The sequence below is a fragment of the Chlorocebus sabaeus genome, chromosome 26 (assembly GCF_047675955.1).
Source record: "Chlorocebus sabaeus isolate Y175 chromosome 26, mChlSab1.0.hap1, whole genome shotgun sequence".
In the NCBI taxonomy this organism is placed as follows: domain Eukaryota; kingdom Metazoa; phylum Chordata; class Mammalia; order Primates; family Cercopithecidae; genus Chlorocebus; species Chlorocebus sabaeus.
The window spans coordinates 50130791-50152329 of NC_132929.1; the positions used below are offsets into that span (position 1 = coordinate 50130791).

General features: G+C 54.4%; 2 protein-coding genes across 2 annotated transcripts in view; one reads left to right on the top strand and one right to left on the bottom strand.

Moving 5' to 3' along the window:
* Positions 1 to 15956, top strand: part of CCDC33 (coiled-coil domain containing 33) — a 100543-nt gene extending 84587 nt beyond the window's left edge. The window contains exons 12-19 of the mRNA XM_073012302.1: positions 10184 to 10349; positions 10657 to 10745; positions 10973 to 11104; positions 11195 to 11288; positions 12652 to 12818; positions 13854 to 13940; positions 14541 to 14654; positions 15462 to 15956. Coding sequence (XP_072868403.1) covers positions 10184 to 10349; positions 10657 to 10745; positions 10973 to 11104; positions 11195 to 11288; positions 12652 to 12818; positions 13854 to 13940; positions 14541 to 14654; positions 15462 to 15590 — 978 coding nt within the window. The 3' untranslated portion in view covers positions 15591 to 15956. The remainder of the gene's footprint in view (positions 1 to 10183; positions 10350 to 10656; positions 10746 to 10972; positions 11105 to 11194; positions 11289 to 12651; positions 12819 to 13853; positions 13941 to 14540; positions 14655 to 15461) is intronic.
* A 1381-nt stretch (positions 15957 to 17337) lies between these two features.
* CYP11A1 (cytochrome P450 family 11 subfamily A member 1) overlaps positions 17338 to 21539 on the bottom strand; it is a 30070-nt gene continuing 25868 nt past the window's right edge. Inside the window, exons 6-9 of the mRNA XM_008015896.3 lie at positions 19167 to 19333; positions 18829 to 18907; positions 18163 to 18360; positions 17338 to 17696 (exon numbers count right to left, since the gene is read on the bottom strand). Of these exons, the coding sequence (XP_008014087.2) occupies positions 17565 to 17696; positions 18163 to 18360; positions 18829 to 18907; positions 19167 to 19333 (576 nt within the window). The 3' untranslated portion in view covers positions 17338 to 17564. The remainder of the gene's footprint in view (positions 17697 to 18162; positions 18361 to 18828; positions 18908 to 19166; positions 19334 to 21539) is intronic.

Below are 21539 nucleotides of genomic sequence, written 5' to 3' on the forward strand. Positions count from 1 at the left end.
GGCCTGCTCCAGCTCTCTAGCCAGACAGACCTGTGTACTTTGTGCCTCCAAAGAGCCCAGCCCACGGGCCTCCACACCTTCCCTCGGTGTTCCCACCTCTCAAGTCCCATCCAATCCAGTCAAATCTCACCTGCACCTCAAAGGCCCAGCTCCACCCCTCCTCTGTAGGATCCTGTCCCCAACCCCACCCCTGGCCTTGACTTGCACTCCTAAGGTGTGAGCCATGTCCCATGCAAAGCCTTCCTCCCACTGGGAACTCTCTGAGTGCAGGGATCTCCCCACCCCCACACAGCTGAGCTTAGGGGTGCAAACAGCAGCTGCCAGGCCCTGCTGGGGAGCAGGTGGAAGGGAGATACGTCCCAAACAGAGCCCAGAATGGGCTTGGGAAGTTGGGGCCACCCTGGAGTGGTAGCAGGTGAAGGGGACCCACCAGTGCCATTGTCTCCTGCAGGCTCCCACCCCCATCGCACAGACCACCTTGCCCTCACCTCCCTAACCCTGCCCTCTGTGTCTCAGGAGCGAAACCTCTCCCACTGGGCAATGCCCTTCCCACTTTGATATCCCACCCAGCCAGTGAGGCTATCAGTCCTCCCTCGCCTGCCCTCTGGTGGTGATGAGTTTCCAAAGTGAATGGAGGGAAAGAAAGAAGCTTGTTCTCATGGCCAGTGGGTTCTATTGTCCTTCAGTGGGTGGGACGGGAGCTTGGCTGGATGGGCAGTGGCAAAGAACTGAGAGGCCAGGGACCCAGTAGCATTGGCCCGTGTGTTTCTGGGAGTAAGGGGTGTTCTTAGCCATGGTGAGCCCTGACCCCTGGGAAAACACTAGTCCCTTTCAGCAAATTTTCAGGCACAACTTTAATCCTCCTCGACTTGTCCCTGAGATGGCCCCTCAGAACTGGGCTTTTGCTCCCTGGTCTCTGGAACTGGAGGAGGCCAGCACCAATTTGCAAGCTGAATTTTCCATTGTATTTTAAAGAAATGTGGTTAATTTGCTTTATTTTATTTTATCTTATTTATTTATTTATTTTTGAGATGGAGTATTGCTCTGTTGCCCAGGCTGGAGTTCAGTGGCACCATCTCAGCTCACTACAACCTCCACCCCACCCCTACCCGCCCCCTGGTTCAAGCGATTCTCCCACCTCATCATCCCAAGTAGCTGGGATTACAGGCACCCACCACTACGCCCAGCTAATTTTTGTATTTTTAGTAGAGATGGGATTTCACCATGTTGGCCAGGCTGGTCTCAAACTTCTGACCTCAGGCTATCCGCCTGCCTTGGCCTCCCAAAGTGCTGGGATTACAGGCATGAGCCACTGTGCCCTGCCTAATTTTTGTATTTTTAGTAGAGAGAGGGTTTCATTATATTGGCCAGGCTGGTCTTGAACTCCTGACCTCAAGTGATCCGCCCGCCTTGGCTCCCAAAGTGCTGGGATTATAGACATGAACCACCGCACCCGGCCAAGAAATGTGGTTATTCCGTTTAAAAGTATTGGGAAATTTAGATTAGCCAAGAGAAGCCTCTTTGATATTCAAAGGACACCTGTAGGAGTTCTGTCTGGCAAATTTGGCAGGAGCAGGGTCTGGGTCAAAGGATTTGCCAGAGTAAGGCAGGGAGGCAGGAAGGCCCTTCCCTGCCATCAAGGTCTTCAGGAGCTAAAGGGGGAGCATGTGGGTGGCCCTTGACAGATGGGGAATGCAAGGCTGGTGTGGACAAGGAATGGCTTCTGGGCAGAGGTAGGGAAGGCTTTGAAGATAGGGGCCCAGATTGCTGGGCCCATGGGTGGAGTGGCCAGGGCTAAATTCTGAAAGGGGGTCTAGCTGTGCTGGGAGAGGTGGAAATTCAAAGTTGGAAATTTACCCCTAGGCCCAGTGGGAGCCGTTGGCGGGATCTGGAGGCCAGAGAGGATGTTCCAGTTACCTATTGCAATAGCAAAGTACCCCAAAATGTTATCAGTTAAAACGAGAATTTTTTTCTTTTATTATCACATCTCATAGCTTTGTGGGTCAGGAACTCAGCCACGGCACAACAGGTCTGAGTCCTCAGTTGGGACAACCTATGGGGAGGGGCGGGAGCAGCCGGGGCTGGGTGGGCCTCGCCCTCTCCTATACACTTAGTTTGGGCTTCCTCACAGTCTCAGGGCAGCAAGAAATTAGCAGCTAGCAGGGAAGAATTAGGGTTACTGCAAGATGGGTCTCGTCCCAAGCCCCTGTCCTCATCACTCAGCCCCAGCATCCTCCCTGGAGCTAACCCAGGACAGAGGCCCCAGCCCAGGTTCAAGATTCACTGAGTGACTTCAGGCAAATCTCTGCACCTCTCTGGTCCCAATATCAGAACTTCTGAGATGGGGATTCCAGGCTAGGCGTCTTGGAAGGCTGGCTGGACCGCCTGGAGGAAGGACATGTGCTCCTGGAACTGGGGAGAGAGACAGCCCCGCACACACCTTCCCCACACTATGAGCTGTGGGCCACTCAGATTGGCTTATCCCTCCACGGGCTGAAGCTGGGTGTCTGTGGGAGGCGGCTGCCCTCTGCCGGCTGCAAAGGCAAACCACATGCAGATGGCCTGGGCCTGCCAGCGATGGATCCTGGGGGTGTGGGGAACCCTGAGATTGGGTGGCTGCCCAGGGAAGGGGACAAAGGAGAGGGTGTGTGCCTGGTCCAGCAAACCCATCTTCTGCACCCACTCCACCACTAGGCAGACTGCCACCCACACTGCCTTAGACCCAAGCAACCTGTCTCAGGCCTCCTTCCCTGGGAGAGTGAAGTCCCTCCCCACTCCTACTCCTGCTCCAGCCCATATCTCCCCTATGCATCCCTCCCTCTTACCTTCTAATTCTCCAGGAAATCCTCTCTCTCCACCACTATGCCTCTCCTTGAGCCTGTGTTCCTAGCTACCTTTGACCCTTCTCAACCTCACTGTCCCCTCAGACCTTACCCACAGCACCCAGCATTCAGAGCACTGGCCAAGGTCACCTCCTCCGGGCCACACCCAGAGGCTCCCTCTGCAGATCTGGAAGCTGTTGGGCTTTCTCTCCTTTTTCCAAAATTCTTTTAAATTGTGAAATGTAACCCATTTCACAATTAAAGAAAAATTGCATTGAACATATAGAACATAATTGTTATAAATTATTTTATTTATTTATCTTTTTTTTGAGACTGGAGTCTCACTCTGTCACCCAGGCTGGAGTGCGGTGGCGCAATCTCGGCTCACTGCAAGCTGCGCCTCCCGGGTTTACGCCATTCTCCTGCCTCAGCCTCCCGAGTAGCTGGGACTACAGGCGCCCGCCACCGCGCCCAGCTAATTTTTTTGTATTTTTGGTAGAGACAGGGTTTCACCGTGTTAGCCAGGATGCTCTCGATCTCCTGACCTTGTGATCCGCCCGCTTCCGCCTCCCAAAGTGCTGGGATTACAGGCTTGAGCCACCGCGCCTGGCTTGTTATAAATTATTATATAGCAAATGTCCATGAAACCACCACCCAGGTCAGGAAACAGCATCACCAGCATCCTCACGTGCCTCGTGCCCCTCCCAGCCACACCCCTCATCTCCTAGATGTAATCACTCTACCAGCTTTCTGTCCTTGCTTTGCTTCTTTACTTTTTTATTATTTATTTATTTATTTATTTATTTATTTTTGGGACAGAGTCTCACTCTATCACCCAGGCTGGAGTGCAATGGCATAATCCCAGTTCACTGCAACCTCCGCCTCCCGGATTCAAGTGATTCTCAGGCCTCAGCCTGCCAAGTAACTGGGATTACAGGCACCCACCACAACACCCGGCTAATTTTTGGGTTTTTGTGTAGAAACAGGGTTTCACTATGTTTGTCAGGCTGATCTTAAACTTCTGACCTCAAGCAACCTGCCCGCTTCAGCCTCCCAAAGTGCTGGGATTAAAAGAGTAAGCCAGCCCCGTGGCCCACGCCTGTAATCCCAACACTTTGCGAGGCCGAAGTGGGCAGATCATGAGGTCAGGAGTTCGAGACCAACCTGACAAACATGGTGAAATCCCGTCTCTACTAAAAATACAAAAAAAATTAGCCCAGCTTAGTGGCAGGTGCCTGTAATCCCAGCTACTCAGGAGGCTGAGGCAGGAGAATTGCCTGAACCCGGGAGGCGGAGGTTACAGTGAGCCAAGATCACACCACTGCACTCCAGCCCGGGCGACAGAGAGAGACTCCATCTCACAAAAAAAAAAAAAAAAAAAGTGTTAGCCACTGCGCCTGACCTGCTTTGCTTCTTTGTACTGTCGCTACCTGAGCATGCCTCTAGAATCACTCTGGCCTAATGTTTCTATTTTTACCTTCATGGAGAGGGCACCATGACATATGCATTGCTTTGCACACGGCTTTTTTGCTCGCCTTGATGTATGTGAGGTGCGCCCACATCATGGTTTCTTCATGCTCTGAAGTATCCCGCTGTGTGGGTCTCCACCTGCCCCTATCTCCGCCCCATAATTCCTCACTCGCCCACCAGTTCTTTTATGTTTTTACGAAGGTGAGTTTTGCTTTGTGTCCCATTCAGACCATCTCTAGCGGCGGGTTCATTTCCATCACCCAAGCCACAAGACTCAAGCGGAAGGTAGTCACCCTGCTTTTGAAGCCCTCTGCAGCCTTGGCCTTGCCAGCCTGCTCTCGCCACTCTTCCTCCTACCTCTCTGTCAATTGCCCTAGTCCTGAGAGCTCCTCTCCTACCACCCCTTGTCCTTGAACCCCCTCCTCACTCCACACTTCCCAGACACTGAAAATCTGCTCCCTTCCCAAGGCTCCAGTGGAACCAGGGCTGTCCTGCCACCTGTCTCCCACCAGGATTCACTCCAGGCTTGATAACCATCAGCCACTGCTGGCCTCCCGCACCTGAGGCCCTGCAGGTACCTCACCACTAACACGCTCTTCCCCCTAACCCAGCTCCCCCTCCTTCCTACTCCAGACCTGCACCTCCTCCACCCAAAGACCCCAGGCTCATCCTCTCCTCTTCCCCCACCTCCTCCTTTTTCCCACTTCCTCCTTCCCACTCCAGGCATGCACCTCCACCAAAAGGCCCCAGACTCCTCCCACTCCTCCCACTCCTCCCCCACCTCCTTCTCCTCCGCACTGCAGGCATGCACCTCCTCCACCCAAAGACCCTAGCCCCTCCCAACGCCCCGCCCCGCCATCCCCAGCCCTCCTCTTTGTTGTTCACTTCACTCTGTCATGCTGAGTCCTCCTTGGTCTGCCTCCACCCAAGGATCCCTGGCTCCCTGCTCTGGGCCTCCATTCATTTCTCTGTCCATCTTGAGTGGCCAGAGGGGTCTTGCCACAACCCCCCTCCAGCTTAGGCCTTCCAGTGGCCTGCAGGATGGAGTCCAAGCTCCTGAGGTTGGCCACACCCCTACTCACTCCCCGACCCGAACTCTGCCCTGCAGGAAGTCGCCGGCTTTGTTCCTGATCATACACTCTCTCTCCCCCTTGCCTTTGCCATAGTCTCTCCTCTGCCCGAGAGGCCTCTCCCCTACCCCGGGTAACACCTGCTCACCTCCTAGAGTCAGCTCAGGTTATCACTCCCTCCAGGAAGGCTTCCTAGACCTGGGGCTAGGAAAAGAGCCTCCCGTAAGCTCCCCCCGTCACAGATGTCACTGCCATCTCCTCGGTGTAGATGGGAGACCATTGCAGGCAGGGATGGTATGGGCTGGTCTGGGTTCCATGGCCCCAGTGTGGACGTGGCCTTCAGCAATTGCTGGTGACTGCTGCTTCCAATGTAGCCCTTACACTGAGTCTCTATGACCTTGGGAACACTACTTCCAATCTCAACTTCCCCATTTTACAATGAGTTTATAAGGACCCTAAGTAGCCACAGGTATCATTGGATGCAGTGCCTCAGATTCCACCAGAAGCACTTCTTATTTTGGTGGGAGGGCGGGGGTGGGTAAGGGTTAAGCATTAACCCTTTAGGCCTCCTGCACTCAAGGCCCTGCAGGTAACTTACCCCCAACACACCCTCCCTACCAGCTCCTTCTCCCCACTCCCAGCTTAAAAACAAAGACAATCACCACTCCTCCTCCTTCGTGGAAACTGGTTCTCAGTTTCTATAAAATGGAAGTAGTCACATCATCATATCTTCTGTACCCACTGCCCAGGATTATAATAAGAACCATTAAAAATGTGGGGGCAGGCAGAGTGGCTCATGCCTATAATCCCAGCACTTTGGGAGGCCAAGGTAGGAGGATCACTTGAGACCAGGAGTTCAAGACCAGCCTGGGCAACATAGTAAGGCCCCATCTTTACAAAAAAATTAAAAATTAGCTAGGCATGATGGCACACACCTGTAGCCCCAGCTACTTGGGAGGCTGAGTCAGGAGGACCACTTGAGCCCGGAAGTTCGAGGTTGCAGTGAGCTATGATCATGCCACTGCACTCCAGCCTGGGTGACAGAGTGAAACTCCATCTTGGAAAACAAGATAGCACTCAGAAGGTGGTGGAGGAAAGGGAGATGCTGTTGCCAGGCACCCTGGGTGCCAGAGCCTGGGCTGGCACTCGTCATGCCCCCTGTCACTCCACAGCAACCCCCCTTGAGGTGGGATGATTTTCCCATTCCACGGATGAGGATACTGAGGCTCAGGGAACAGCTGCCCTTCCACAGCCAAAGCGAAGGTGTCGGTGCAGCAAAGGCCACCAGCTCAGTGGCAGTGGGGCAGTTCAAACCCAAGAGCTGGGTCTTGGTGGGGAAAGGGCAGTGTCAGTGGGTAAGGAGAATGCAGTGGGCACTAGGGTCAGGCACAATGGCTTTGGAGTCAGTCCTTCTAGAGGAGGCTCAGCCCAGAGACAAGACAGGGAAGTGGCTGGTGCCTGACCCTCCCCCACAGACTGGAAAGTGGGGAGGGGGCTAGAGGGGAGGGACTGGAGCAAGGGAGGCAGCAGGACCACAACAGGAATCTGGGCCATGCTGTCCTTCCTGTTCTCAAGGCTGGGCTGTGACGCAGAGCATGGCCCTGGGGGTTGGGGAGGTCCAGCTCCAGGCTGTGGGGAGCGGTCAGGGCCGCTCATCTGCAGGCAGTGTCCTCCCAGCTGCTCAAGGTCCCTGCTGTGCAGGTTGGGGAAGCCCAGGAGGGAAAACAGGTCCTTCAGGTTCCCACAGATGTAGAAGGAAGAGAGAATAGAGACTGAGGGGTGAGGGCCGAGATCCCTCTCCATACCCTGGGGGAGCCCTCTCTCTCAGAGAGCAGCCAGGCTGGATCGGGAGGGGGATAGGCACCTGTGGAGGCCTACAGGACTAGTCTCCGAGGAGTGGAGTCCAGCAGGGACCGTCTGAGACCGGGACGCAGCCTCACCAGAAGCCATGCTCTCCCTCCATCTCCTTCCTGGCTCCGGGCCCCAGCTTTCTTTGTCTGTCAAGGCAAGGTGTTAGTAACAGAGCTCTAGGCCAGGTGCGGTGGCTCATGCCTGTAATCCCAGCACTTTGGGAGACTGAGGTGGGCAGATTACTTGAGGTCGGGAGTTCAAGACTAGCCTGGCCACATAGTGAAACCCCATCTGTACTAAAAAGACAAAAATTAGCTGGGCATGGTGGTGAACGTCTGTAGTCCCAGTTACTTGGGAGGCTGAGGCCAGAGAATGGCTTGAACTTGGGAGGTGGAGGTTGCAGTGAGCCGAGATTGTGCCACTGCACCGCAGCCTGGGTGATGGAGTAAGACTCCATCACAAAACAAAAATAAAAATAACATAGCTTTGCTCATGCTCCAAAGAAAGTGAGTTGGAGAACAGGAGGGTCTTAGAAAAGATCACCCTCTGAATCAGAAGACGGGGTGATCGGACCCATGGGGTGAGCTGAAGAGCTGACAGCCCCTTCCCACAAGACTCACCCCATGAGCACGCACACAACCCAGTTATGGATAGGATCATATTCATTTGCCACATGCACTTTCCTTTCACAATAGAGCGTGGCCATCTCTGTGTGTCAGTACAATAAAATCTAGGTCATCCTTTGTGACCACAGCCTGTGATCCAGAGACTGAGCATGCCCTCATGTAAGACCACAAGCTGTGCTGCAGTGAGCATCCCTGCACGCATTTTCCTGGGTGTGTGTGCGTGTTTCCCTGGAAGCCAAGAAAACCCATTTGGATACTGCTGTAATTGTCCAGGGCAGACATGCTAAGATCTTGAACCGGGCTGGGCAAAGAAAGAAGGGGCCAAATTTCCTTTGCCAAAATACCATATGCTTCTTTTGGTCAGTCCCCCGTCAGTAACGGGCTGCCATAAATTGAAGATTTAGAGCACAGCAAAGGAGGGGGCTGGGAGCTCTGGGGGCCACAAGGAGGAAGAGGAAGGGGTCTGACCTGTTGATTAAAGCAGTGATTAGAATAGAATGGGTGTGGAAGAGAGCAGCAGCCTCCAAATTATACCTGCCTCGGCAGGAGCTTGACGCACCAACTCTGAGCCTCACAGCAATACCAGGTATCTCTGCATGAGGACTCCGAGGCTCAGAAAGGTAAAGGGGCCTGGCTGAGCTCACACTGCATGTGAGTGGCCAAGCTGACCTGCTGATCTGGGCCTGACTGCAAAGCCCTGTGTGTGTGTGGTCTCTAGACAGAGTCTCTGCATTAACAATGCTGTCTGAGGACACCAGATGGGCAGATCTGGAGGAGCCAAGACCCGGAACTCAACAGGGGCAAGTGCTGGGGAGATGGACCTGGCACTGGTGCAATTACAGGGAGCCCAGCCAGAAGGCTAGACAGTGGCAGGTGACAAGTGGTGTCTGGTGGGCCCCTGCTGCCAGGAGAGCCCTGCTCTAGAAGCCATGGCCTGCCATGCAGCAGGTGGGAGGCAGTGGCTGAGAAGGCGGGCCATATCCGCAGTCAGCATGAGGCCCAAGTGGGAGCTGGGGGCCAAGCTCTGATTCCTGGAGGCGTGAGTCCCCACCCGTATGTACACAGCCTCCCACAGCTTCAGGAAGCCCACAGCCACCAGGGCTCAGCAAACTCAGGAGCAAACTGACTTCCCCACACCCATTTCCTCCCCTGTCCCTGCTCCCACCTGCTGTTCCTCCATCCAGATCTCTCTGGTTTCACATCAAGGTTGCAGTGAGCTATGACGGTGCCACTGCAAGATCCTTTTCTATTTTGAGCTGTTCAGATTTAAGAAACTCCCTTTATGAATCTTTATAAATAACAGTAGGGAATTTCTGCTTATAAAACAAATGTGTATAAATATAGCCTATTAATTTTCCTGTATATATATGTACATGGGTAGGCATGAATTTTTCTCTCAGTTGGGGATTGCACTGGTAGTTCCTTTTTGTAGCCTGCTTTTATCACTTCTCAGCATACTGTGAAGTGTCCATGTGTGGAGGCCTCATGGCGGGATTGCACGGCTCTTCAGAACACAGGCTCAAGTCCCTGTAGGCCTGGATTTCAGACCCTGGCTCTATCACTCATCAGTTTTGTAACTGAGCAAGTTACTCGCCTCTCTGAGCCTTGGTTTCTGCATTGGTAGAACAGGGATAATAGTACCTATCCACGCAGGTCTGATGAGAGGACTGAGGGAGGGCACATAAAAAGCTTAGAAGAAGGCCTGGGACACAGTGAATGCTCAATGAGCATCAGACATTAGGATTGCTGTTGTTCCTGACCTCATGGCTGACTCCAGCCCCCTAACCCCCACCTCATACCCCGCATCCTATAGCTGGATCCCAGCCTCCACCCTGAGTGCTAACCTGGGTCTCCCAGGGTGATCTTGGGCCATCTGACTACTGAGTGGCATCCAGTGGGATTTCTGAGAGGTTCTTCCCTGCGTTCTCAGTGACGTAAGGAATGAGAGGAATTAGAAGAGGGGGAAGGAGGAGGGAAAAGGTGAAGAAATGGCTATGATTGAGCCAGACCCTGCAAACCTGGTCCTGGATCTTCTCAAGTCTCCATTGCCCATAGGCCTGCTCCCCTGTGTCCGCGCCCGGGATTTCCCCCTGAGTTGGTATCACAGGATGTGATGTGGCCCCGGGGAGAGAACATTAGTGTGGCTGCCCTCACATGGCCAGGATGGGTGAGGATCAAGTCATAACCACCCCTCCAGGGAGTTGCTAATACTTAGGGCCATGGCTTGGGGCTCTTGGTGCTCACTGGCCTTGGGGGGGCCCACTGACTTTCAAGTGTGGATGTGGATGTGGGACCAGGGTTGCTATGGGACAGTGGGCTCAGCTCTGGGCTCTGGGATCCACAGGAGATGAACAATTACCGGCGGGCCATGCAGAAGATGGCAGAGGACATCCTGTCTCTGCAGAGACAGGCCAGCATCCTGGAAGGAGAGAACCGCATACTGAGGAGTCGCCTGGCCCAGCAGGAGGAGGAAGAGGAGCAGGGCAAAGCCAGTGAGGCCCAGAACGTGGGTGAGGATGTGCAGGCCACCAAGGGCACCCAGGCTTCTGCCTGGGCCCAGGCTCCAGGTTGTACAACAGGGTGGCGGGGTGCTTTTCCCACATGTACATGCAGCTGGACTCTGGCAAATAGGAGCCCCTCGCCCAGAGACACTCACACAGTCCCTGCCCAGCTGGGTCTCCTCAGGGATGGGAAACAGAGAATCCAGTCCTGTCCCAAGCCCTGGGGCTGAGGGTATCTGCCTTCCTGCTACTGACCATGCTGATTTGAGCTGGGAGAGGCTTCCTCCCTGAGCCGGCTCCCCAACCCACCTAACAGTGTCCATGAAGCAGAAACTGCTGCTGAGTGAGCTGGATATGAAGAAACTGAGGGACAGGGTGCAGCAGTTGCAGAATGAGCTGATTCGAGTGAGCTGGGGCTTGTGGGGGCAGAGGGGAGGGAGCTATGGTGGGGAGCATCTGGCTGAGAAGAGTCTGGGAGGAGAAGGGAGAACAGGCACAGAGGGAATGGAGGCAAAGAAGAAAGGGGACCAGCCCAGTGGAGGACTCAGCAGAGGCGCCGAGGTGGACCGTCAGGGCCAAGGTGGACTCCCAGGCACCCATTCTCTCCCCTTCTCTCTTCCCCCATCTCACAGAAGAATGATCGAGAGAAGGAGCTGCTCCTTCTGTATCAGGCCCAGCAGCCACAGGCTGCTCTGCTGAAGCAGTACCAGAGCAAGCTGCAGAAGATGAAGGCGCTGGAGGAGACCGTGCGGCACCAGGAGAAGGCAGGTGGCAGAGGGGCTGCCCCCGGGGCCCACTGATGATGGCAGAGTAGGGAGCCCCTGGGCCAGCCCAGCCTCTGCTCTGCTCTCCAGGTGATCGAGAAGATGGAGCGGGTGCTGGAGGACAGGCTACAGGATGGGAGCAAGCCCCCTCCTCCGAACAGGCAGCAGGGAAAGCCCTACACGGGTGGGTCCACACCCTGATGTGATCAGCTCCCCAGTTTCTGCCCCACACCTGAAGGCCCTGCCTTCCTGGAGCCTCTCAGCTTCAGGAGAACCTGTGAAGAGGTCCCCTGCACTCAGTTATGTCTGTGGGCCTGGGAGACCCAGGATTGCACTGCTCCCTTCCTCATTCAGGCGCCTCATCCAGAGATCCCCTGAGCTCCCTCCTTCCCTGGAAGCCCCTCGGAACACAATCGGGGTGCAGTGTGAGCCAGGCTAGAAAGAGGCTGGCCCTCCAGAGGAGAGCCCTGCAGACTAGCACAGCAGAAAGGGCCTTCCCCAGAAGAAGGGGCAACGCTTCCCAGCTCCTAACCCCAGGATCCGTAGAATTCTTTCCCCATATCTCCAAAGATTCTGCCTCTGCAAAGCAAACAAACAAAAATATTTTGATTAAATCAATGATTTGAGACCAGCCGTGATGGTTCATGCCTATAATCCCAGCACTTTGGGAGGCCAAGGTGGGCAGATCGCTTGAGGTCAGGAGTTCGAGACCAGCCTGGCCAACATGGTGAAACCCCACCTCTACTAAAAATACAAAAATTAGCCGGGCATGGTGATGGGCACCTATAATCCCAGCTACTTGGGAAGCTGAGGCAGGAGAATCACTTGAGCCCGGGAGGCAGAGGTTGCAGCGAGCCAAGATTGTGCCACTGTACTCTAGCCTGGGTGACAGAGGGAGACTCCGTCTCAAAATAAATAAATAAATAAATAACTGATTTGGAGGTTTTCTTCCCCATTGATATTAACAAAAAGCCACCTAAAACTGCCAATCAGCCTCTGATAAGCAGAAAGGACCGGGTAACACCATATCAGGCCAGCCCAAAGCAAGGGATTTCCCTGAGCCTTCCTGTGCAACCTCACCCAGGGCCCCTGTGTGCCAAGCCCTGTGCTTAGTCTTCACTGCTGAGGGTTTCAGGGGCAGGAGGGTGGTTTCTAGGGGCCTTTAGAAAGCAATGAAAGCTGGGCTGGCCTTTCAGGAAGCCTGAGTTTATCCAGGAGTCTGGATGAGACTGAGAAGGCAACCTAGGGAGGGAAAACAGCCAGATCAAAGGCCCGGGGAGTGAGAAGAATTCCAGGAATGGAGAAGGAAGAGAGAGAGGTGAGGAGCTGAAATACACCGAAGACAAATGAGTTAGAGAGAACGTTGGGGTCAGGTTTGAGAGAGCCTAGAAGGACAGCCTGTGTGCACCTGATCCCACTGGCAGTAGGGAACCATTGAAGGGTTGGGAGCAGAGGGGAGGAGTGAAGCAAAAGGCTGGGGCAGATCAGGACAGGGATATGGGAGGCAGGAGAGCCCATCTCACCAACATCTGTGGCCATGTCTCTAGGCTTCCCTGTGTTTTCAGCCTCTGGCCTTCCCTTGGGTTCTACGGGAGAGAACCTGCCAGTTGAACTTTACTCGGTGCTGCTGGCAGAAAACGTGAAGCTGCGGGTGGAGCTGGATAAGAACCGCCACCAACCAGCCCCCATCATTCTGCAGCAACAGGCCCTGCCGGTAAGAGGCCCTTGACCTGGCCCTGCCTGTGCCGGTCACTGGGTGCCTGGAAACCACCCATGGTACAACCCAAGTTGAAGATCAAGACCAAGAGCTAGGCTTCCCAGGGTCTCCAGTCTGCCTGGAGGCTCCTGGAATTAGCTCTCAGGCCTTGGTCTTTTTCTCCTGGGGAATGTGTGTACCCGAACACCTCACCTTTAACCTCATCTAGCATCCCAGGAGAAAGCAAGCCCCTTGTTGACCCTCGGCCCCTGAACCCTGACCCCTCTGTCACCTGGCTGGCCTCCACCTGGACCCTACACAGGCCTCTCAAAACTCCCTTCTGGAGCATTCCCTGGTCTTGGTGCAGCCTTGGAGAGCCCCTTTCCATCCCAGGTGGACCCCGGGGAGTTGGGAGCAGGAGGAGACTTGGCAGAGAGGCTGCGAGAGACGCATGGCCCAGGCCACTCAGAGTGCACAGAGACCCTGCCCGCACAGGTGGGTGGCCCCAGGGCCCAGAAATGCCCAGGCCCTGCTCCACCTCTGAGGCTGCTTCAGGGCACCCTTGCTTTACATAAACCCCAAAGCAGAACACTTGGACTCACAGAAGATTGGGCAGGGCGGGGGCACAGGAGAGTTTTCTCTCCGTCCCAGGACTCACCGGAGGTGAGTTCTGTTGAAAGCACACCTGACACGTGGACATCCAGGAAAAGTGTGAGTGATGAGGTCAACCGCTTCACAACTTCTTCACTTCACTCAAAGACTCCCAGTGCATTAATTATAGTGGGCTCCCGAATGCATTTTACATTAAAAAAAAAGTTGTGTCAAAACTTCATATTCCCAAAATCTGTGTGGGAAACAGCTGTGAAAAAGCACATGCCAGACCCTGTTCTGAACTTCCAGAAGAGGGTTCGGCGCAGGTCTGACGCTCTGCCTCGAGAGCTCAGTCTGAGCTCAGGCCTGACTGGTTTCTTCCTCAATACTGTACGGTTTCCCGAGTTCACACTGCCACAGCCCCCAGCTTGGGCCAAATGTGAGTTTGTGCTTTGCCCACAGGATCTCCTCTCTGGTACTTCAGACAAGTTCAACCTCCTGGCCAAGCTGGAACGCGCTCAGAGCCGGATCCTGTCCCTGGAAAGCCAGGTAGGTGAGATGCAGGAGTTGATGAGGCTGGACCGGGCTCACCACACAGCCTGTAACCAGGGCTCAGCATGTGAGCAGGGTCTAGGCTCAATCTATGACCAGGATCAAGGCTTAGTGTGCAGCTAGGGTCAGGGTTCAGTGTGCAACCAAGGTCAGGGCTCAGTATACAACCAGGGTCAGGGCTCAGTGTACAACCAGGGTCAGGGCTCAGTGTACAACCAGGGTCAGGGTTCAGTGTGCAACCAGGGTTAGGGTTCAGTGTACAACTAGGGTTAGGGTTCAGTCTGTGACCAGAGTCAGGGCTCAGTGTGTGACCAAGGTCAGGCTCTGTCTATGACCAGAATCAGGGATCAGTGTGGACTCAGGATCAGGGCTCAGTATATTGTTGAAATGTTCATCTGTGTCTTGGTCAGGCTGCCTGACTGTTTGGCCCCCTCACCCTCACCCTGTCACCCCTGAGGTCTCGGGAAGGTGTCAATCCCACATAGCCCAGAGCTTTGCTTTCTGCCTGGACAGCAGGCTCAGGCCCTGGTTGTCCTGGCCATCAGGGATTAGCCCTGCTGCCTATGGTCCTCCAATTGTCCCCCTCTGTGTTTGCAGTTAGAGGACTCAGCTCGACGCTGGGGACGAGAGAAGCAGGATCTGGCCACACGGCTGCAGGAGCAAGAAAAAGGTTTCAGGCACCCCTCGAACTCCATCATCATAGAACAGCCCGTGAGTGACCCCCCTGGAGTAGCTTCTGGGGGTTCAGGTGGTAGAGCAGGAAGCCACCTCACCCCCAAAGTCACTGGGCCCTGAGAAAAGCCATCGTGGGGCCAACTCCAGGGCTGGGAGTCAGGAGTCCTAGGCTCCCATTCCTGCTCCATTACCAACCAAAGGCTCGGTCTTAATTCCCCCACCTGTCTGAGGGGAACAGAAAACCCCTGCCAAGACTACCCCTTCCCCCACGGGGTGGTGTGAAACTCAAGGAGATGACTGTGGATGAGGGGCCATGCAGGCATCTCCGGGATGCCCTGACACTGAGTGTGCTTTAGACCTGGCTGCGCTCATGGACAGAGTAGCTTGTGGCCCCACACCCCTGACTCCATAGAGCGTAAGATTCTCAAATTCGCACACCCTTCTTAGATAGCCACAATGTCGGGCCTGCTCACAACTGCCCCTCAAGTTCAACCCCGGGACCGCCCAGCCCCGCAAAGCAAAGACCCTGACTTCTCCTGCTCCTGAGCCAGCTATGCTTTGTCCATGGCCAGAGGCTCTGCAGCGGCTCCTGGGAGAGGCCTGGAAAGGATGAGGGAACAGCCAAGGAACAAAGGCAACCTTTGCACACTCACCTGAGCCCTGGGGACTCCTGGAGAAATTAGGTGTCACCTGCTGTGGCAAAATGAGTTTAGAAATCTTTGAGAGGTCATGGCCCACTGGGTTCTGGATACTCTGAGGCCTGGTTTATCAGGCAATAGGCCCTTGAGCAGGTCGCCCCCTGGGAATGGGGGATACTCATGTGCCCCACTTTGCACACTGCAGAGTGCCCTCACCCACTCCACGGACCTCAAGCAGCCCTCAAATCTGGAGCCCCTGCTGCCCAGCTCAGACACTAAGCTCAACAAGCCCTCGAACCCCCAGAAGGAGACCGCTAACTCTCAGCAGACCTGAGCCCCAGCGCAGGCCTCCTTCCCTGTGTGCTGGGAAGGAATCTCATCCCCGCCACCTGAAAACGACTTTATTAAATGTTGTAGCTCTGTGAGCATTTGCCTCTTTCCTGGAGCAGGGCAGCCTGGGGACCCTGCTTCCTCCTCTTAGACCCCACTCTGGGCCTGGGCCTGGGCCTTCTACTGCAGCCTTACAGCCTCTCGCCTGCCCCAGGAGCCAGCATGTTTGGAAAGCCAAGGGCCACAGTGGACAAGGAGGGTGGAGAGAAGAGGCCTTCCAAAGCAGGGAGACGGGCCCTTTCCAGACTCCAAGAAGCAGCAAGGCCACCAGAGACCAGTTCTGTTGGGAGATACGAGGGAGGCTTGTCGTTTTCATCTGCCCCAAAACATCTATCGTGTCTGACATTCCTTCTTTCAAGTTTGGTTTGTCTGTCTCTTGGAAAGGGAAAGAACTGAAGACTTGAAGCCTTCCTGTGGCCGTCATGTATCGTCATGTATCTTCCTGTGGCAGTCATGTATCGACAGTCATGTAATGGAGTCAAATACTCCATTAAGCCACTAGGCTGAGCTGAGAAGGATGTGTCCAAATGTAGCCAGGGGCAGGAGAGCAGATTAAGCCAGGGGAAAGAGGCACCCACTGGGAGTCAGGAGACCCGGGTTCTGGGGGCAAGCATGCTATGTGACTTCAAGGGACCCAAGCAACCTCTCTGGGCTTCAGTTTCCCCATCTATTCCATGCACAGCTTGACCTCTTTGGCTGTAAGACTCTTTCCAGCTATAACATTTCTGAGCCAAAGCTGACTCAGGACCAGAGAAGAAAAAGGACACAGAAAAGAGACACAAAGACAACAGGGAAGAGGATTGTGTGGTGGGGAAAGCAGAAGGGCTCCAAGAGTGGATCCAGATCCCGCAGCTTCGGGTAGGAGAGACCAGGCCAGCTGGACCACTGGCCTCAGCGGGACTAGCTCCCGCACCTGCCTGCAGGACTTAGACTTGGATAGCCAAGGGCCAAGAGGAATCAGGTCAGGAGTTGTGAGACCCCAAGGGATTAGGGGGCAGAAATCAAGACCAGTGTCATTCAGTCCAAATAACAAACCAGTGGCTCTGCTGCAAAATAGTCTCCCCACCTCCCGCCCTTGGACGAGGGGGCACAAGCCCCCAGAGCAAGAACATGAGGCCTGGAGCAAGCCCAGAGGAGGCCCAGGAAGGGTAGAAGAAGCAGGCTGGCCTCTCATCCCCTGTCAGCCACCTCACACCAGCCCTTCAGTAGCAGGGGTTCTTACCCACAGGTCTTGGCCTTAGCCATGCCCAGGACTCTGGCTGGGCCTTGGCAGGACGTCCTCATGCCCCACAGGGAACTCCCACCCAGGGTTCACCCAAGCAGAGCCCTGTGCCAGTCTTACCCCTGCGGGACAGGTCCACTCAGAAAGGCAGTACTGGCCCACAGTACTTGGGGCCACCCCATTCTCTCCACAGAACTCCCCAGTTCTCCTTTGTCCCTCTGCCTGATGCTTCTGTAGCTCCTGGCACAGTGACAGATGCCTCCCCTCCTCTGCCCCACTCTGCCTCACCCCTTGCCCCAGGGAGCCTGGAGTTGATTCTGCTGGCTCCTGAGCTGCCATGGGTGAGGGGGTCCCAGCAGAGGTGGCTTCAAGTGTGGCTGCCTGGGGTCTCCCGAGCATGCCCCAGATCCTGCTTTAACCCAGGGAGCATCTCCACGGGAGTGATGAACACCGAATGAGTCTGGTGGAATGCAAGACACCACATGATTCAGCTGTTTATTGTCTCCATGGAGTGGGTGAAGAGGAGTGGCCCAGCTGAGCTGAGGAAGGTGACCACTGAGAACCCATTCTACCTGCTCAGCAGGCTGGGCAGATAGGGGCAGGGCTGGGGACAGACCGAGGACTGAAGATGTAGAGCCCCCATGGACCCCACCCCCTGGGCCTTCCTCCCATGTGGCTGCAGGCCATCATCTCCGATCACTCCTGGGTTGCTTCCTGGTTAAAGGGCCAGAAGGTGAAGGAGATAGGCTTTTCAGGCATCAGGATGAGGTTGAATGTGGTGCCCACATCGCTGAGATGTTGGATTTCAACTCTGAAGTTCTCCAGCATCTGAGAAAGGCAGATGGTAGGTTTAGGGGAGGGCAGTGGAGGATCTGTCTCCCTAGCCAGGCCCATTCACCCATAGGCAGTGCCTGGGGAGTGTGATTTGAGGAGTTTCAAGGAGTTAACCACCAGCTCCTGGTGTAACCCTGGACAGTGCCTGATAATGCACCCTTAGTGCTGCATTCCCTTGATTTAGGCCTAGACCTTAACTCGTCTACAAACCTCTGCCCTATCCTATCCCATCACCACCATGGAGAATGGATGGCCAGGGCATCAGTGGGTGATGAGTGGCTGAACCTGAAAGTGGGGGCAGCAGGAAATTGTGGGAGAGAGCGAAAGCAAGTAACTGGAGGTAGATGTGCCCCAGCCCTGACCTCCTTGGGCTCTGTACAGAGATGGGAGGAGGAAGGTTGGTACCCTCATTAGGGCCAGGGCCAGCCCAGGGTGCCTAGATGTCCCCAGCTTGACTCACATTGATGAGGAAGATGGTCATCTCTAGCTCAGCGATCCGCCGTCCCAGACACTGTCGCACACCCCAGCCAAAGCCCAAGTTCCGGAAGTAGGTAATGTTCTTGTCTTTGCTCAGCCATCGGGTTGGGTCAAAATTTTCCGGGTCGAAGAAGAAGGTGGGCTCTCGGCCCAGAGCATAGATGGCCACCTGCACCAGTGTCTGGGGCAAGGTGATCAGAGGCCTGAGTAAGCCCCACCTCCCCACAGCCCTGAGCAAAAAAACCCCTTCCCCAGTCCCCTGCCCTCTCACCACCACTCCTACTCCCCAGCATGGCTGCCTGGCTCTCCAGGGCGGTACATTCTGCCCACTGTGCAGCCATGAACAAGGCCCCGCCCCTCCGTGATCCTTACCCACCAAATGGGGATGGCTGAAGACACAAAGCTAGGATGATTGTCCCACCCTTTCCTCAGACCCAGGCAAACCATGAAGTCTCCCTCCTAACCATGGGTTCCAATAACATCCTAGAGGTCACCACCCACCATGCCCACCACCTCTGCCCTTCACTCAGACTTGGACTGCTGCCATCAAGGGCCCCACTAGGGCCCCAGCACCACCATCTGTCTACAATTCCAGCCTGTCCCAGCCCTCTCTGACTGGCAGAGCCTGCAGCCTGCTGGCTGCACCTACCTTGGCAGGAATCATGTAACCTCGAAGAACCAAGTCATTTACGAGATACCTCTGCAGGGTCACGGAGATGGGGTGAAGTCTGCGGGAGGAGGGCACTCAGAAGCTAATGGACCCAAAGGCTAGACACAGCCCCCAGAGCCCCACATCCTGAGATGTGTGGCATCTCAGCCCCAGCTGCAGCAGCCTGGGAGGATCTGGGGGTAGGGCCCTGGCTCTATTTCTTTCTCCTCCAGACTTTTCACTTTTTGCTTCCAACCTCCTCCACCAGCCCATCCTCGTAACCCTTTCCCCCTGGCCAGGGATTGGAGTTGGGGCGGCATGGGTAGATGTGGGCTTGCCTCAGCGTCTCCTTGATGCTGGCTTTGAGGAGGGGGACCAGCTGCAGCATCGTGGCCATGTCTCCCTGGGCCTGGCGCCGCGCAGCCAAGACCTCTGCCCGCAGCATATCCTGCACCTTCAGGTTGCGTGCCATCTCATACAAGTGCCACTGCAGGGTCATGGATGTCTGGTGGGGAGTAGGGCATACAGAAGACCAGGAGGGCCTGTCACTCCAGGGCCCCTTGAGGTCCTTGACCCCATGCTAAATTTTCATTTCCAAGAACCTCTTTCTCCCCCCACCCCCATCCCTGTCTCCAAGAAAATCCTCTGCAAAAGCAAAACACATTCCATTGTCTAAAAGGCAAATGTCCAAGAAGCCTTTCTTGCTGGCCAGGCAGGAATGTTCAGGGCAGCACTTGTCCCGGCCCTCGTCCCTCATGTCACCATGAGCCCCAGCGAGTAGAGTGTCAACTACACAGCCAATGCCTTCTTCCAAAGAATTCCAGAGGCCCTTAGAGGCCAAATCCTTCTGTAATGATTGCACTACAGACTGACTGCCATTCCTTTTGAAATGCCTTGTTAAACAACCACCCCTCTTTCCAATAGAACTTCCTAAAACCTTAGCATTCACCTATAGCAGCATGGCTTCAAGTAAGTCTCAAAGAGGCTGAAATTGGACCAGCCAGATGTTTCCCATCAGTGTTGCAATTAGTGTGTGCTGTGTGTTGAAATTAATTAGCTAATCTCAACATAAGCCACAGGCTGTGACCACTAGCCCTTCACCAGACATCTGAATGACCCTCGTCAAACCCCACAGTCCCAGATTCCTCAGTGATGACAAACTAGGCCCATTTGGGACTCCAGCCTGGAGCAGCCCTCCCTGCTGGGGACTAGGACACGGGTTGCTGACACATTATCTTACCAAGGATCATATTTTTGTCCAACAGACTTAGACACCCTCTCCCCTTCTCCTGGCAGGGGCAACAAGGACAAGCTGTGAGGTAACATTTCTTAAGCACATATTATATGGCAGGCAGGGTCCTAAGCTGTTTGCATATGTTACCCCGTTTAATACTCACAAACAACACTCTGAGGTATGTTACCATCATCCCCCTTTTTCAGATGAGGAAACTGAAACAATACACAGCTCCTTCTCAGCTTAAAATCCTTGACTGGTTCCCCAGAGCCTCCAGATGAAACGCAAAGGCTCAGGTCTGAGCCACAGGGCCCCTCAACACCTGCCTGCTGCTCCCCCATCCCCTACTCGCCACCTCTCTCTCCAACATCCACCTAATGCTCCAGCTACATGGAGAGGCACACAGCCCCTGAAGCCCAGAAGTCTTCCCCAAGCTAGATTCCCTTCCTGGAATTCCCTTCCCCACCTAAGCAGCACAGATGTGCTCCCTCTGCAAGACTCTAATCGAATGTGTGTATTCATCTCAGTGCTGCCAAGGCCTGCCATAGGGAGGTACTTGGGATTTAATAAGTTAGTTAACTATGTTACTAGCTGTGTGACCTTGACCAAGTTATTTAACCTCCCTGTGCTCCAGTTTCAGCATCTGAAAAAGGGGGATGATAGTAACATACCTCAGAGTGTTGTCCGTGAGTATTCAATGAGGTAACATATGTAAACAGCTTAGGACCCTGCCTGCCATATAGTTTGTGCTTAATAAATGTTACCTCACAGTAATCGTTTCTTTGGTGCCGGTGAGTGATTTTTGAAGATCTCTTCTACATAATAAACAATGAACTATGTTTAAGGTAAGCTCAAAGGCCCCGTCTGCAGCCTGTCTCAGGAACTGAAACTCCTTCATCAGAGTGTAACACAGATATAATACCTGGGAATGAAAGTGATCCACCCCGGGGGCTTGACACGTGCTTCTCCCTAGTCCTGAAATGCTATTCCTTCTCTCTCCTCCTGGCAACAGCCTGCAAGACACGCCCGCTGAATTTTAGCTCCTCTGTGGAGCCTTCTCCGTGTCCTTCACGGCCACGTTAGCCAATCCCCGCCTCTCAGCTTTGTCAGTGGCAGGTGCTTGCCTCCGTCACTGCAGTATGCTATTCTTCCATTCACATTGCTGCCTCCCTGTTATAGGCTGAGCTGTATACCCCATCCCAAAATTCATCTGCTGAAGACCTAACCCTCAGAACTTCAGAATGTGACTATATTTGGAGATAGAACCTTTAAAGATTTTAAAGTAAAATGAAGTCCTTGAGGAGGATCCTAATCCAGTTCTGATTAGTGTCCTCATGAGGAGAGACAATTCTGACACAGACACAGAGGGAAGCCCATGCGAGACAGAGGGAGAAGACGGCCATCTACAAGCCAAGGAGAGAGGCTTTAGAACGCACCAAGCCTGCCAACACCTTGACCTTGAACTTCCAGCCTCCAG